Below are 15,245 nucleotides of genomic sequence, written 5' to 3'. Positions count from 1 at the left end.
GTTTACCTCCAAACTTACTGTATGTTTCTTCGTCAGACGCCACAAGATACAGGTTAGCAGCATGTGGCCCAGAGCTGCTGTGATGAACACGATGAAGGCATTCTCATGGATGGCTGGAGAAGGAGGGAGTAATGAGCTTGTCCCACTCCCCTGCAACCCGAGGACCCTCCCCTTGGGGGTCCCCATCTTATCCCAAGCCTCCACGTCTGGACCCCTCAGGCTCAGGGCTCCCTGAACATAGGAGCCATGTCTCCCTGTTAAGACTGTGACTCCCTGAGGGAAGGGGCAATGTTTTCTCCTCAACCTGGGGCTCCATGAGAACAGGTGCCATGTCTCCCCCTCAGAATGGGGGCTCCCAAAGCCAGGCTTAGTCCACATACTGAAGTCCTCTGAGGAGGAGACATAGGTGAGCAGAAGCAGGGCCACATTCTCCAGGAGGTTGAGACCCAAGTTGAGGAGGCAGAGCTGATCATAGCCAAAGCAGGGTGAAGGGCAGCTCCTGTAGTAGTTCCAGTAGACAAAGGCCACCAGGAAGCGGGGGGCAGAGTGCAGGCCGATGCAGAAACGCCAGACGTACCGCTGGGGCACTTCCCCACCAATAGCTGAACTCACCGATGGAAGGTAATTGGGCACCTAAGGCAAAAGGGATGGAGTGGAGTGGACCAGGTCTTGGAGGGGTCCCCAGGATGGCTCAACCTCCAGGGAAAGTGTATAAACATGGCCACTCTATCTTACAATAGGCTTACAAAGTATTTTCCTTACAATAACCCTATGAGATAGGTAGCTAATGTAAGGATTATTTCCCCTATTTCACAGATGAAGAAACTGACGCTCAGATATAATTTGCTCACAGCCATACAACTAATCAGTGTCAAAAATGGTGCTATCATCATCATTGTTGTCACTGTCATCATTAGGGCACCATCACAGACAAAACTGTTGCCTACATTTGCCCAGACACGTCAATGAGCCATAGAAATTTAAGAATGTTTTATTATTATCACTACTAGCAGTGTCTTTCAAGACCTACCTCCTTTTATGCAGCCTTCCCTGACCACCCTAGCCCATGATGATACTTCCTACATCCCTGACAGTTAAGAACCACCTGGTTTTCAACTACCCTGTGCTGTTCTCAGAATGCTCCCCCCTCTCTCACCAAATGTAGGACCTATCTCCCCAACCAGGCCAGGAGCTCAATAAGGGTGTGCTCTATGTCTGTTCCTTCCCCCACCCCGAATCAAACACACAGCTTTGATAAGTCATCTGAACTTCAGTTTCCTCAGCTATAAGGTGAGGATTAAAATACATTACCTATATCCAGGGTTGTTGTGAGGAAAGCACTTTTTGTAAATCTTACAGAGCTAGAAATAGATAAATTCTTATTATCTTCATTATCATCAATTCCCAGGACTTCAGATGGAGCCACAGGGAGAAGGACAGTGGACTCTTGACATATCTACTTTTCCAGTATCATTTTTCCTATCAATCTCCTCCCTGTACTGTATGCTCAGGCCGAAGCAGATTAATCTCAGTCTCCCTAAGAAGGCTCTTTGGCCTCTCTTTCTTTGTTCACCTAGGCCTAGAATGGCCTCTCTACCCCATTTTGCTTTCATTTTAATTCAATTCAACATACATTTATCACATGCTTACTCTGTGCAAGTCAGGGGTCCATGTTAGAGTAGGTAGAGAACTAGCCTCAGAGTCAGGACGACCTGGGTTCAAATCTCCCATAATGACTGTATGACCTTAGGAAGGTTACTCAGTCTCTTTAGGGTCTAGGCAATTTGAAAGCACAGAAGTGATGGAGGACTTCTGGGAGGTTCTGGGAGGACAGCCCATGCAAAGTCATGGAGATGGATGATGGGAGCAATGTAAAATAAGGGGGAAAAAGTAGTTAGTTGGGAGACAAATTGTGGGGTCCCTACCTGCCAGGCTGCGGTGTAAAAGGCAAAAAGGAGACACTGGATATTTTTAAGCAGGGGAGCAACATGACCAAACCTATATTTTAGGAATGTTCATTTGGCAACAATGCGGAAAATAATTAAAGAAGGAAGAGACCAAAAATGGGGAGACCAATTAGACGTTAGTACAATATTTCGGGCAAGAGGTATTAAGGATCTGAACCAGTGTAGTGGTCATGTGAATGGTGAGAAAAAGTAACTGCCATTTCTATATGAATTAATTTCATTTGATCCTCACCAAACTCTCTGAGACAGATCCTATGGGTACAGGTATCCCTATTTTACAGATGATGAAACTGAGGCTCAGTGATTTGTCTACAGTCACACAGCTAGTAAGTATCAGCAACAGGTTTGAATGTCAGTCATGTTAACTTCAGATCCAAAGTTCTATCCAGTATGCTACACTCTCTCTCAAACAAGAAACATCACAGATGCATGAAATATTATGGAGGGGAACTTGACAAGACTTGGCAACTGATAGGATATAGAGGATGAAGGAGAGGAAGGCATCAAGGAAGACTCCTTGAGTGAGAACCTAAGTAACTTGGAAGAATTGTAATGCCTTCAAGTGAAATAGAGAAGTTTGGAGGGAGGGCAGATTTAGAGGACAACAATGAGTTTTGTTTTTCAAGTGTTAAATTTGAGATGTTGATGGGATACCCAGATAGAACTGTCAGCAGGCTGACAGTGATGTGGGACTAGAATTCAGGACAGAGAGTGTGGCTAGATATAGAGATTTGGGAGTCTCCTGCACAGAGATGCTAACTGAACCCACGAGAGCTGATGAAATCACAAGAGAGGGTACAAAGAAAGAGTAAAGCCCAGTATTAAACCTTGGAAAATGGGGCAGCTAGGTGGCACGGTGGATAGAGCACTGGCCCTGGAGTCAGGAGGACCTGAATTCAAATTCGACCTCAGACACATAACACTTATTAGCTGTGTGACCCTGGGCAAGTTACTTAACCCCATTGCCTAGCCAAAAACAAAACAAAACAAAAACAAAAACCTTGGAACACACTCACACTTAGTGATGGGAGAAGGAAGATGATCCACCAAAGGAGACTTAGAGGGCTCAGTCAGAGAGGTAATTGGAGTCCCCTAAGAGAGCATTGTGATGGAAGCAAGGAGAAAGAGATTATCCAGGAAAAGAGGAGTGGATAGTCAACAGTATCAAAACCCCAGAGAGGTTAAAGAGGATGAAGTATGAAAAAATAACATTGGATATAGCAATTAAGAAATTGTTAGTAACCTCAGAAAAGCAGTTTCAGTGGGGAGTTATAAGCCTGATGGCAAAGGTTTGAGAAGTGACTGGAAAATAAGATAACAAGGGTGTAAACAACAAATTTGGCTGTGAAAGGAAGAAGCCACATAGGATGATAAGAATTTGAGGACAAGGTGGAGTCAAGGGAAGGTTTTTTTTTTTAAAAGAATAAGGAAGACCTGGGCATGGTTTAAGTGGCAAAGAAAGGGCTAGTAGATAAAGTAAGACGGAAGATGAGTGAAAGAGGAAATGACGGAAGACGCAAGTTGCCAGAGGGGACCCGAGGGGATGGGATCTGTGATATAAGTAGAAGGATTGTCCTTAGCAACCTCTTCTCCAGAGCCTGAAGCAATGGGGAGTGATACAGAGTGATACAGAGTTAGGGAGAAAAGGGGGATCATTCTGAATTCTTACCTCAAAATGCCAATTATTCCAAGAAGTTTCCTGTGATCCCTCAACCAAAATTATTTTTCCTTGGAGTCCCATTTTTTTCTTGTTATCTCTGTGATATATCTATCATGTGTTAGTGTGTCTTGCAGTGAGCTTTGTTTGTGTCTTGTCCCCCACCACACTGTGAGTTCCTAAGGGCATGGATCATGTTTGAGCTAAATTTTGTTATTAAAGCCCAACCCCATCCACTGCCACATGTAACCCAATGTTCTACATACAGTTGGAGTTTGCACAATTCAATGTATAGGGTCATAGATCTAAAGCTCTAAGGGACTTTGGAAAATATCTAGTTTTACTCCATCATGTTACAGAGTAACTCAGGCTCACACCTGAGTGTGTCCAAGGTCACAAAAGTAGAACTGAATGAGATGAGATCTGGACCCAGTTCCTCTGATTCAAGAGCCATTATGTCTCAGTTGTATTAAGCTGCTTTACTAGGTATAGACTACATAACATATATTGAAGTCATCTTTCTCTCCCCCTCTCCTCATGGCTCCACCTGTAAATACGCCAACATTGTCCTTCACAACCTCAAATTGAGATCTTTAAGTTAACAACGAGATTGGCAAAGTAGAAAATAGAGAGCACCTTCTGGCTACAAAGAGCCTTCTATTCCCCTCTCCTCCTGCCTCTCCCCCTACCAATATTATCCTTGAAATTCTACCATTAGAGATTCATTCTTTTATTTTAAAGTATTAAGTATCCTTGGAGTTACCTCTGACTCATAGCCACCATAGCACTTAAGAGCTGAAAGGAACCTTAAAAATCATTCTCCTTCCCCACTCCTAACACCTAGGAAGTCCTCAACGTCTGCCCCTTCTCCCTTTCCAAATCTCCCCATCCACTCCCTCTCTTCTCTATCCACATAAACCGCACCTGAGACCTTAATCCCTCTTACCTGTATCATTGCAGCCACCTCCTTCCCATTATACCCCTTCTGCAGGAAGCCAGAGTCATCTTTCCATAGCCTAGATCTGATCACATTCCTGCCTCAATCAAGAACCTGTCATCACTCTCTATAGCTTATAGAAGAGAATCTATATTCCTTAGCCTGGCATTTGGGGACTACAGAGTACTGCCTCAACCTCCTACACCCACTTCATTTGCCCTCCCCCCTTTAGCTAAACTAGACAACTCACTGACCCTACAAATATAACCTGCAAGTTTCTTATCTATCCCTCTACTTAGAGCCGAGAAAGCCTCCACCTTCATACCCTCCCTTCAAGGCCCAGAGCTTTCCCCATCTCTTCTTAGACTCTTAAATGCCCTTCTCCCCACCCCACCCCCCCCCAGCCCTCAAGGATCTCTCCCTCCTCAGAGTTCCTATAGCTTTTAGGGGCCTCTGTGTGGAAGTTTTGTCTTCCCAACCAGACTAGGGGCCCAGGAGAAAGAGGGGAGGGAAGAACCTTAGTCTCTTCCTCCTTCTGTCTTTGTCACAGTCTTATTTGGCACAGAATGGGGTTCACATGGGAGGAGGAAAGCTTCAGAACACATTTTTGACATGAGGTGGAACTAAGTATTGAAACCCCTCCTGGATCACTGTCTTGTCATGGCAAAAGGGCTTGATACAATGACACAATGAGCTATGCTGTCCAGGGTTACCCAAGACAGAAAGGTCATAGTGGACAGTTCTAACAAAAGGTGAACCCCTGGAGAAGGAAATGGCATACCACTCCAGTGTCTCTGCCAAGAAAACCCCTGTGGAATTATGAAGAGTTGGACATGACTGAATGACTGAACAACAATAAAGTACTTAGAGCACAGACTTGCTCCGAAGAGGGATGCATTTTGTTATGGGAATTGAGGGGAGAGATCCCTTTCCCAAAGATCTTCATGTTCCCACTCCCCTGCCCCAGCTCAAAAATCTCTTCTCCATCAACCTAAAATTCTGTCATTTATGCCTCTTCTTCTCTTAGAGCCTAGATCCTTGCCTGGAAAGACAGAGCTGGAAGGTGCCTTATGGATCATCCTCTCTCCCCTGGACCACTGCATTATCCTCCAATATCTCCCTCTCCAATATATCCCTTAAATACTGCTTGAGTAACCCTCCTAATACACAGAATAGGAAAATTATGACAATTACTAATTGATAATAATAGCTAGCATTTGTACGCTGCTTTAAGTTTGCAAAGCCTTTTACAGATATAGCTCATTAGATCATCACAATAATCCTGGGAAGTCAGTGCTATTATTAGTCTCATTTTACACTTGAGGAAACTGAGGCAGATAGAGGACCCCAGGGTCACACAGCTTGTTAAGTATCTGAGGCAGGATTTGAAATCAGTTCTTCCTGACAGCAAGTCCAATGCTCCAGCCACTATTCTACCTAGTTGCTGCATGTCTCTAGGTCTGACCATGTTCCTCCTCAACTCAAAACTTTGCAAAGCCTCCCCATTGTCTACCAAGTAAAGTTCAAATTCCTCAGTCTGGCATTCAATGTCCTTTACAATCTGGTCCCAATCTACTTTTCCAGCGTTATAAAATATTAATTCCCTCCAAATACTATATACTTCATCTACACTGGACTACCAGCTATTCCCTGACCCCTCTCCTATCTCAGTACATCTGTGCAGACTGTCCCCCATGACTGAAATGTGTTCCTTCCTCATCTATCTTCAGAACTACTTCTCTTCCTTCAAGGCCTAGCTCAGATACCATCACCTCCACAAAATCTTTCCCATTTCCCTCACCTAGAAGTAATCTCTTCTCTCTTCAAATTTCCCATATCATATGGAATACTTTACTGTAGACTTTAGGAGGGGTCCTATAGCATATGTTTAAGTGATGGGAAGTTTTTCTTTGATAGAAGGAAAGGGCTGATTGAGCGTGAAACAGGGATTGTAAAATGGGCCAATGAGTTTGGTCCAGTACACTCATTTGGGTAAAGCACTAACCACTGGGGGATGTTCTGGTGCAGAAAATTTATTCACATCTGGGACCAGCTTGGAGTTAGACAATCAGGCCTAGAGAAGATCACAGGCAAAGATAAGACTAGAGAAACCTTAGTTCAAAACAATAGCAGAGAAAATTTAGATAACTTATTGTCTGTGATTGGGCACATTTCTTCTATATGCCTGTCTAATGAGTATCCCCTAAGCCACTATTTCTGAATCTGTATATTCTCTTGACCCTTGTGAATAAGCCCTAGAGAACACACACAGCACTACTGTATGTGAGAAGGAAAACAGGAAGCTGGGATACCCCAGATATAGTAGCAGAAGAAAGGGGAAGAAGGTTATAGGGATCAGGTGCCATTGACCTTTGAGAATTACAGAAAAAACCACATAGTCTATCCCAGGGGTGGGGAACCTGTGGCCTCAAGGCTACACGTGGCCCTCTAGGTCCTCCAGTGCAGCTCTTTGACCGAATCCAAACTTCACAGAACAGATCCCCTTAATAAAAGGATTTGTTCTATAAAACTTGGACTCAGTCAAAAGGTCACATCCAAGGACCTAGAAGGCTACATGTGGCCTCAAGGCTGCAGGTTCCCCACCCTGATCTATCCTGCATCAGTTTCCCCTCCTGACCATGCTGCTGACTTTTCAGACTTTAACATTAGGCCTCACCCTGGAAATTCCCTTAGAGTATGGGATCTCCTTACCCTGGAGGAGCCCATTTCATTTTTGGTCAGCTCTGTTAGGAAGTTTTTCTTTACAATAAGCCTAAGCCTGTTTCTCTATTCCTCCATTGCTTCCTCTACTGTTCTACCATTTGGGGAAAAACAGAACAAGTCTAATTCCTCTTTTATATAACAGTCCTTCAAATACTAGAAGACAGTGACCATGTCTCACCTCACAAGTCTTTTCATCCCCAGGTTAAACACTTCCTAATTCTTTCAACTGAAAATATCCTAGGTGGGGCAACTAGGTAGTGCAGTGGATAGAGCACTGGCCCTGGAGTCAGAAGAACCTGACTTCATATCTGGCCTCAGAAACTTGACACTTACTAGCTGTGTGACTCTGGGCAAGTCACTTAACCTCAACTGCCTTGCCAAAAAATCGATATAGCTATAGCTATAGATATAGACATAGATATAGATATGGATATGGAGATATAGATATAGATATAGATTAGATATAGATGTAGATATAGATATAGATATAGATATAGATATAGATATAGATATAGATATAGATATCTTAGGTGAAGTCCCTCTAGTCTCCTTACTATGCCGTTTGCCTTCCTGTGGCTATGCTCTAGTTTGTCAATGTCCTTCCTAAAATGTGGCATCAAGAACTGAGCAGAATACTACACATGTCATCTAACCATGAAAAAGCCCAGAGAGCTCTTTTTGTAGGAGTCCCTTGCAGACTATAAAGTCTTAAGGGCAAGGACTATGCTGGTTTTAATCACTTCAGCAGCCACATGGAGTAAAGGGCCTTGCACAGAGTCAGCTCCTAATAAGTGTTTATTGAATTCAATAACTGAATCTTAAGAGACTGTAGAGCAAAGAAATATCACAGCTCAAATATACAGCAGAGATCACTGAGTTAATCACCTTTTCATAGAGGAAGGGACTAGAAGGGGAGAAGGCATTTGCCCAAGGTCACAAAGTAAGTCAGGAGCTAAGACTAGAATGCAGTCTATTGGCTCTCAGCCCAGGGTTCTCTGCAGCAAGTATCTATTTCCCCAAAAGAGTGCCATCCCCATCTAGGGATGAGTTGACCAGAGGCAGGACAGGCTTTGGGACCCAGAGAACAGAGGCAGAAGGGCAGAGAATCCCTGTACCTGCCTCTCTCCAAGTTTCTTCTTCCTTCCTTTTGTGTCTCTTCAATAGCTAGAGCTCTCTCATCCTCCCTAGTAGCTCTCTCTGTCTGGTTCCTCCCTTTAGGAGAATATTTCCACCCATACCCATTCCACTGGACCCAGCACTCACCCCACAGTCAGTAGCCACTGTGTATTCAAAGTGGAATAAGAGGGACCAGATGATGCAGAAGAAGAAGCCGAAGACGGGGAAGGTGATGACCCAATAGGCCAGAGAAATGAAGCGCATTCGGAACACAGTCCCTTCAGGATCCAGGGGCTGAGAGGCCGTGGGGAGCATCCTGAGGGGGCCTGAGTGGACATGAGGAAAGGGGAGAGACCAGGGCCTGTGGGACTACTGAGATTAGGACTCAAGAGTCTTACAGAGTATTGGGAAAGAGCCAGAAGTCAAGAGAAAGAGAAAAACAAAAATGGGCAGAGATAATGAGGAAAAGATTGAGAGAGACAAACAGACACATTGATAAACAAAGAAAAACAACAATAGAGAAAAAGACAGAAATAGAAACAGAAAAAGACTGGGGAGGTATATGAGATAGAAAAAAGATACAGAGAGACTGAAACAGAAGAGATACAGTAAGAAATAGTGAGAGAAAGAGAGAAAGAGAATAGTAACACAGAAAGAGACATTTCAAAAGACAAGAGAAAATAAGAGACAAAAAAAAAACAAAGATAGGAAGAATACAGAATAGACCTACGAGCTAGAAGAGGCCTTAGATGATCAAATCCAACTCCTGATTCTAGAGAGAAGGAAACTGAGACTCAATGACTGGGAAAGAACTTGCCCAAAGAGGTCAATGGAAGAGCAGGGACTTGGATCCCAGTCTAGCCCAAGGTTCCTTCCCTTGGATCATGCTAGTGATGCTAGTGTAGGGGAAAGGGGGTCTCAGGGTACTAGCTGGGGACTCAGGCAGGAGATGGGTACTTCCCATCTAATCTGGTCTAACCACATTCCTGCTCAGTACCCAAGAGTGACCATTGAGTGGCCTGGGAAGAAGCATCAAAGGAACCGCCCCCACTGTCCCATCCCACCCTCAGGCACAGCCAGATCTCAGCTATGGCCCAGTGGCTCTTATGCCACCTGAGTCCCTACCTGGGCTGGATGCCAGGGCCCCAGGGCCTGGCCTCCTACCTCTCTGAGTCTTAGGTAAGAGAGGTAAAGGATACAACCTCTCTCAGCCTGGACTCTCTCGCTTTTAGTAGGGACAAGGGCTAGCATTAGGAGCTTACTGCTGCTCAGCCCTTGAGTCCGGATGAAATTAGCCCTGATCCCTTCTCACTTAAATCATAAAAGCATAGAACAGGGAAATGAACCTTGGAAACTACCCAGTAGAATCCCTTCATTTTAGAGAGGAGGAAAGTGAAGGCCTAGGAAAGGAAAGGGACTGTCCATGGCCACAGAGGGGACACTAAAGCCTGACTTTTAACCCAGGGTTCTACTCTCTACTATGGGTGGGGAGCACAGTTTCCCTTCCATTAGCATCTGATGGGCTCCAGACCCAGCATGGAAGCTGGAGCCCCAATCCTAAGAAGATGCCCCTAGCTCAGGAAAGCAGACTAACAGGGGAATAGTGCTGGTTGTGGGATCCCCTTGATTCCCGGGAGAGAGGTTACTCACACTTTGCACCTGGCAGAGCAGAGACTGGGCTCAAATAGTGATTCCTGGATTCACAATGAGGCTAGGTTGGGGAGGGACTTGGGCTCTGGGGTCCTCCTTCCCCTGCCTACCCTACAGGCTACCATCTAGCCAATCCTTCTCTGGCCATGGCCCTGGTTCTGCCCACCTACTGCAGGAAAACTGGCTTCCGTCCCATCTGATAGCCACACCTCCCACCCCCTGGGACAGCTTTCTTCCAAATATCACCCTCATCTGACACTGACTGAATCTAGAAGCACAGAACCCACAAAGACACAGATTTAATTTTAACCCTGACTCCAGACCCTAAGTGAGATCTCATGTTGGCCCCCAAATGAACCACACTCTGGTCACAAAATACATGCCACCCAAGACACTGCATCATCTTAGAATATCTTAAAATAGCCCTTTACCCTTGAGGCTCCCTATCTGGCACACTACTACCCACCAAAGTTTGACTTCCAACCTGAGGATACATTCTCAATCTATTTCTATAGTTTGACTCTTTTCTTCCCTCCAGCTCTTGGAATCTTAGGGTGTCTCTATCAGGTCTTTGTATCACTGCTCTCTCAGCAAGTGGTCCTCACTTTGGGAACAGAGCTGGGAAGACTGAATCCATGCCAAGCCACTTTGACGTGGGGAAATACAGAGAGCAAGTACTCCCCTAATGAGCTCCATGGGGCCAGGGGTCACGTTTTATCTAATTCTGTATAGCTTCCCTAAAGCCCAGCACAGTTCTCTGCATACAAAAGACATTTAATAAATATTTGATGACCAAACTGTTAAATGAATGAAATGAACTGAGCTTCCCTTTGGAAGGTGAAACAATATCTTTTTTTTTTAAGTTTAATCTTTATTTTACTAATGCATTTTCTCCATCAATTTCTTAAGACTAAACAAGCAATAGAACAATCAATCAATCCCTGATTTGTAGCATTTGTCAATTTTCCAAGCGTAAATGCTCACACTGAAAATTTAACAATCAGCCTTCACCAAGAGCTGGCTTTTGTACACACCTGACTTTTTCCTTTTCAAATAACTTCCAGTTTCTCTTCATCAAAGCCCGCCCTGAGCATGGTTGATGTCCAGTGATGCTTGGTTTTAGAATTTAAGAGCCCCATTCAGCTCTAGCAGAGGTCTGTCACCTTGAAAGACTACCGAGTTTTGTTAAGGTCCTAGATTTAGGGCTAGAAGGGACCTTGGGCTCCATGAAAGCCAATCCTTTCATTTTACAGATAAGAAAACTGAGGCCTCAGACACTTATTCATTGTATGACCTTGGGCAAGTCACTTAACCTTTGTCTCAATTTCATCATCTGTAGAGTAGGGATGAAATACCTACCAACTTCCCGAGGTTGTTACAAGGATCAAATGTGATAATATTCGTAAAGCACTTAGCACAGTACCTGGAACATAGCAGGTGCTATGCAAATGATAGTTATTATTGTTGTGATGATGATTACTACTATCATTATTACTATTATTGTTGCCATTGTTAAGTGACTTGCCCAAAGTCACGCAGGTACTGACAGAGACAGGATTTTTAACCCAGGTCCTCTGATTCCAAATACAGTACCTTCCCACTGTCCCAAGGTACCTCCCAAGCTTATTACTCATTGTAAAGCCCTAAGTAAGTAAGTACAATACCAACCTGTATCAGTACCAGACTTCACATCATGGTTTGGAACCAGATAACTATGCTTCCAAATAAACTTTTTTTTTTAAAGATAGGTAGGTGGCTTAGTATAGAGAATACTGAACTTGGATTCAGGAATACCTGACTTTGTATCCTGCCTTAAACATTTCCAAGCTGTGTCACCCTGGGTCAGGAACTGAGCCTTTCTAGCCTCTGAAACAGCATCTTTTCCACCAAGAGTGTGGGAACCTGTGGTTCAATAGAAACAGATTGGGGTGGGAATGTAGCTCCACACTGAGAAAGGGCAACACTTCCTTCTCCCAATTCCAGTTTCACCAGTCCCTTGTTTTGTGTTTCTCTCCTGAATTACCCAGAAAGATGCATAGAATCTGTATAATGGAAGAAACCTCAAAGGGCATTTTGTCCACCCCAAACCTGAAAAGATATTCTCTCCAGGATCTTTTAAACCCTCTCCATCTAGCTAATCCATCCTTCATGCCACAGCCAGACTCAGATATTGAAATGGTTCTGCAATCTACTTGGTTTACTTGTTGCCTCCAATGATGATCACAGCCTGTCTATACCTGCTCAGCCTGTCCATCTTTTGCCCTATTCCTCCGATAACTTTGCTACCCAACTAACTGTTGGTCTTCAATGCTTTTCCCTGACACCACAAGGCACTCCTTGACAGACTAATCTTTAGCCATAGATCTGGTCATGTTACTCCTTTGCTCAAAAATCTGTAGTAACTCCCTATTGCCTCCTGAGTAAAAAGTAAAATCCTTTTCCTGGCTTTTAAGGTCTTCCATAATCTACCTACTGTTTCACTTGTACATCTGCTTTGAACTTTTCCCCCTTCTCTATTATGTCATAATTATGTATGGTACCATGTTACATTGTACTCTCCTTGATGGCAGGGTATGTTTTGTATCTATTTTTATATCCTCAGTGCTAAACACAGGGCCCAGCACCAGCTACATGCTTAATAAATGTTTTATTGAAAAATGGGAAAGGACCCACATGTACAAAAATATTTATAGCAGCTCTTTATGTGGTGGCCAAGAATTGGCATTTGAGGGGATGCCCATCAATTATGGAACAGCTAAACAAGTTGTGTGGTATATGAATGGAAAAGAATACTACTGTGGTATAAGAAATGATGAGTAGGTGGACTTCAGAAAAACCTGGAAAGACTTGTATGGACTGATGCTGAGTGAAGTGAGCAGAAAAACAGGAGAACATTGTACACAGTAACAGCAACATTATACAATGACCAACTTTGATAGACTTAGCTTTTCTTAGCAATACAATGATCTAAGACAATTCCAAAAGACTCATGATGGAAAATGCTATCCACATCTAGAGAAAGAATATGAAGTCTGAATGCAGATCGAAGCATACTATTTTCACTTTTTTTGTTTGTTTTTCCCTTTTGTTCTGATCCTTCTTTTACAACATGACTAATGTGAAAATGTGTTTAATATGATTGTACATATATAACTTATATCAGATTGCTTGCTGTCTTGGGGAGGGGAGGGAGAAAAAAATTTGGAACTCAGTCTTTTAAAAATGAATGTTGAAAATAAATAAATGTTTTATTGAAATAAAGAAGGATTTTCATGGAGTGTCAAGAGGATGTTCAGGGCTTGGTGTTGGCTGGTAGCAGTATGCTGGAAGTACTCTGGGACAGGAGTCTATGGAGCTAGGCTCTGTAGTTTCTCTGGACCATTTGTGAGTATTTCTTCAGACATCCTGAGCCCATCTTCATTATCCCTCATAGTTTTGAAAGCCCTTTTCCTTCCATTCTCTTGTTTGTTCATAATCAATGCATTTTACTTAAACAGAAACAAGGATCTGGAGAGGAAAAGAGACTTGTCCAAGGTCATCCAAAAAGTAGAGATAAAAGGGTCCTCAGCTCAGGAATCAACATATTTGCTTTGCTTTCAGGAGCTGGTCCTAAATTTAGAAGTCAGCCAAAGGAAGGCAGCAACAGGCAGCCTAAAGACAGAGCAAAATGGCTGCCACATGTAGATCTAGACTCAAATTACAGTCCCTAAGAATCTGTAGCAAGCTTAGTTTGAAAGGATCTTATGGAAAGAGCGGAAGGAGCTAAGGACAGGAGAAGAGGTGACACAGCAGCACAGGGAAGAGAAGGCACATGAGTGGAAGGAGGGAAGAAAAATACTTCAACGGTTTTCAAATATCCGAAAGGCTGTCACGTGGAAGAAAAATCAAACTTCTTTCACTTTGTCACAGAGGGCAGAACTAGAACTGGAAGACACACATTAGCTCAACAGAAGAAGAATTTTCAAAGTAATGATTACTGTCCAAAAGTGGGATGGGAAAAGGCATGGAGGTGGGAGAGTACAGGGAGAAGCCAGAGAATAGACTAGTTTGGCTAGAGCATGGCGTACACAGAATGGGAGAGCAGACATACAGCTGGAAAGGCAGGGTGGAATAGTGTATGGAAGGCCATAACTGTAAGGAGCGGGAATCTAAGTATAGCTTAGCAGGCAATAGGGAGCTACTAAAGACAGTGAGGAAGTAACATGACCTGATTCATGTCTAAGGAAGTTCAGTTTGGCTCCCCCTTCAAGATCCATTTGATTTCAGAGACTCAGTGATTCTCTACTTACTAGGCCACCTGTGGGGAAGTGGAAGTTCATGTGGCCTGTTCCTCTTTGACTCTGTGTGTGACTTTGGACAAGTCACTGAACTTCCCTGGGCCTCAGTTTCCCCACCTAGAAAACAAAGGTTGAATAAATGGCTTTTTTTTTAAACTTTTTAGGCATTTGGGGTTAAGTGACTTGCCCAGGGTCACACAGCTAGTAAGTATCAAGTGTTTGCTCTGAAGCCATATTTGAACTCAGGTCCTCCTGACTTCAGGGACAGTGCTCTATCCACTACGCCACCTAGCTGCCTCAGATAGATGGCTTCTAATGTCTCTTTTCTAGCTCTAAATCTATGATCCTATGAACTTCATTACTATCGTGGAAGGGAGAAAGATCTGTGAAAAGAATTCACATGAAAGCCATCAGATGGTTAGTGGATTACACGCTCAATATGAGGCAACATTGAAATGTGCAACGAAACATGATCATGTGATCACAGGCGGTATAAAGAAAAGCACAGTATTCAGGTTCTACCCAGAGTCCTCTCCTCTTTTCCCTCTATCCTCTTTCTTAATAGCCTCATCAGATCCCATGAGTTTAACTATCATCTCAATGCAGATGAATCCCAGGTCTAGATATTCCACTCCAGTCTTTTTCCTGAGCTTCAGTCCTGATCACTACTATACTGAGGCAGCTAGGTGGCACAGTGGATAGAATGCTGAACCTGGAGTCAGGAAGAACTGAGTTCAAATTTAACTTCAGGCTGAGGCACTTACCAACCATGTGACACTGGGCAAGTAATTTCATTTCATCTGCCTCAGTTTCCTCAACTTTAAACGAGGATAATAACAGAACCTAACTCACAGGGTTGTTGTAAGGATGTAATGAAATATTTGGAAAGTACTTAGCACAGTGCATGGCATATAGTA

The 15,245-nt window shown here is 43.6% G+C and overlaps 1 protein-coding gene across 4 annotated transcripts in view; it reads right to left on the bottom strand.

Moving 5' to 3' along the window:
* Positions 1-15,245, bottom strand: part of PGAP2 (post-GPI attachment to proteins 2) — a 37,566-nt gene that overhangs the window by 2,794 nt on the left and 19,527 nt on the right. For 3 of the 4 annotated variants that reach the window (XM_020967675.2, XM_020967677.1, XM_020967676.1), the window contains 2 exons: positions 381-633; positions 7-113 (listed from right to left, as the gene is read on the bottom strand). In XM_020967675.2, the coding sequence (XP_020823334.2) occupies positions 7-113; positions 381-633 (360 nt within the window). The remainder of the gene's footprint in view (positions 1-6; positions 114-380; positions 634-15,245) is intronic. The other variant, XM_020967674.2, reaches the window with a different exon arrangement.

The sequence above is a fragment of the Phascolarctos cinereus genome, unplaced genomic scaffold, assembly GCF_003287225.1.
Source record: "Phascolarctos cinereus isolate Bilbo 61053 unplaced genomic scaffold, phaCin_HiC Scaffold_726;HRSCAF=1367, whole genome shotgun sequence".
Classification (NCBI taxonomy): domain Eukaryota; kingdom Metazoa; phylum Chordata; class Mammalia; order Diprotodontia; family Phascolarctidae; genus Phascolarctos; species Phascolarctos cinereus.
The sequence above is the reverse complement of the archived record's forward strand: the minus strand, read 5'-3'. Positions and strand labels throughout refer to the sequence as shown.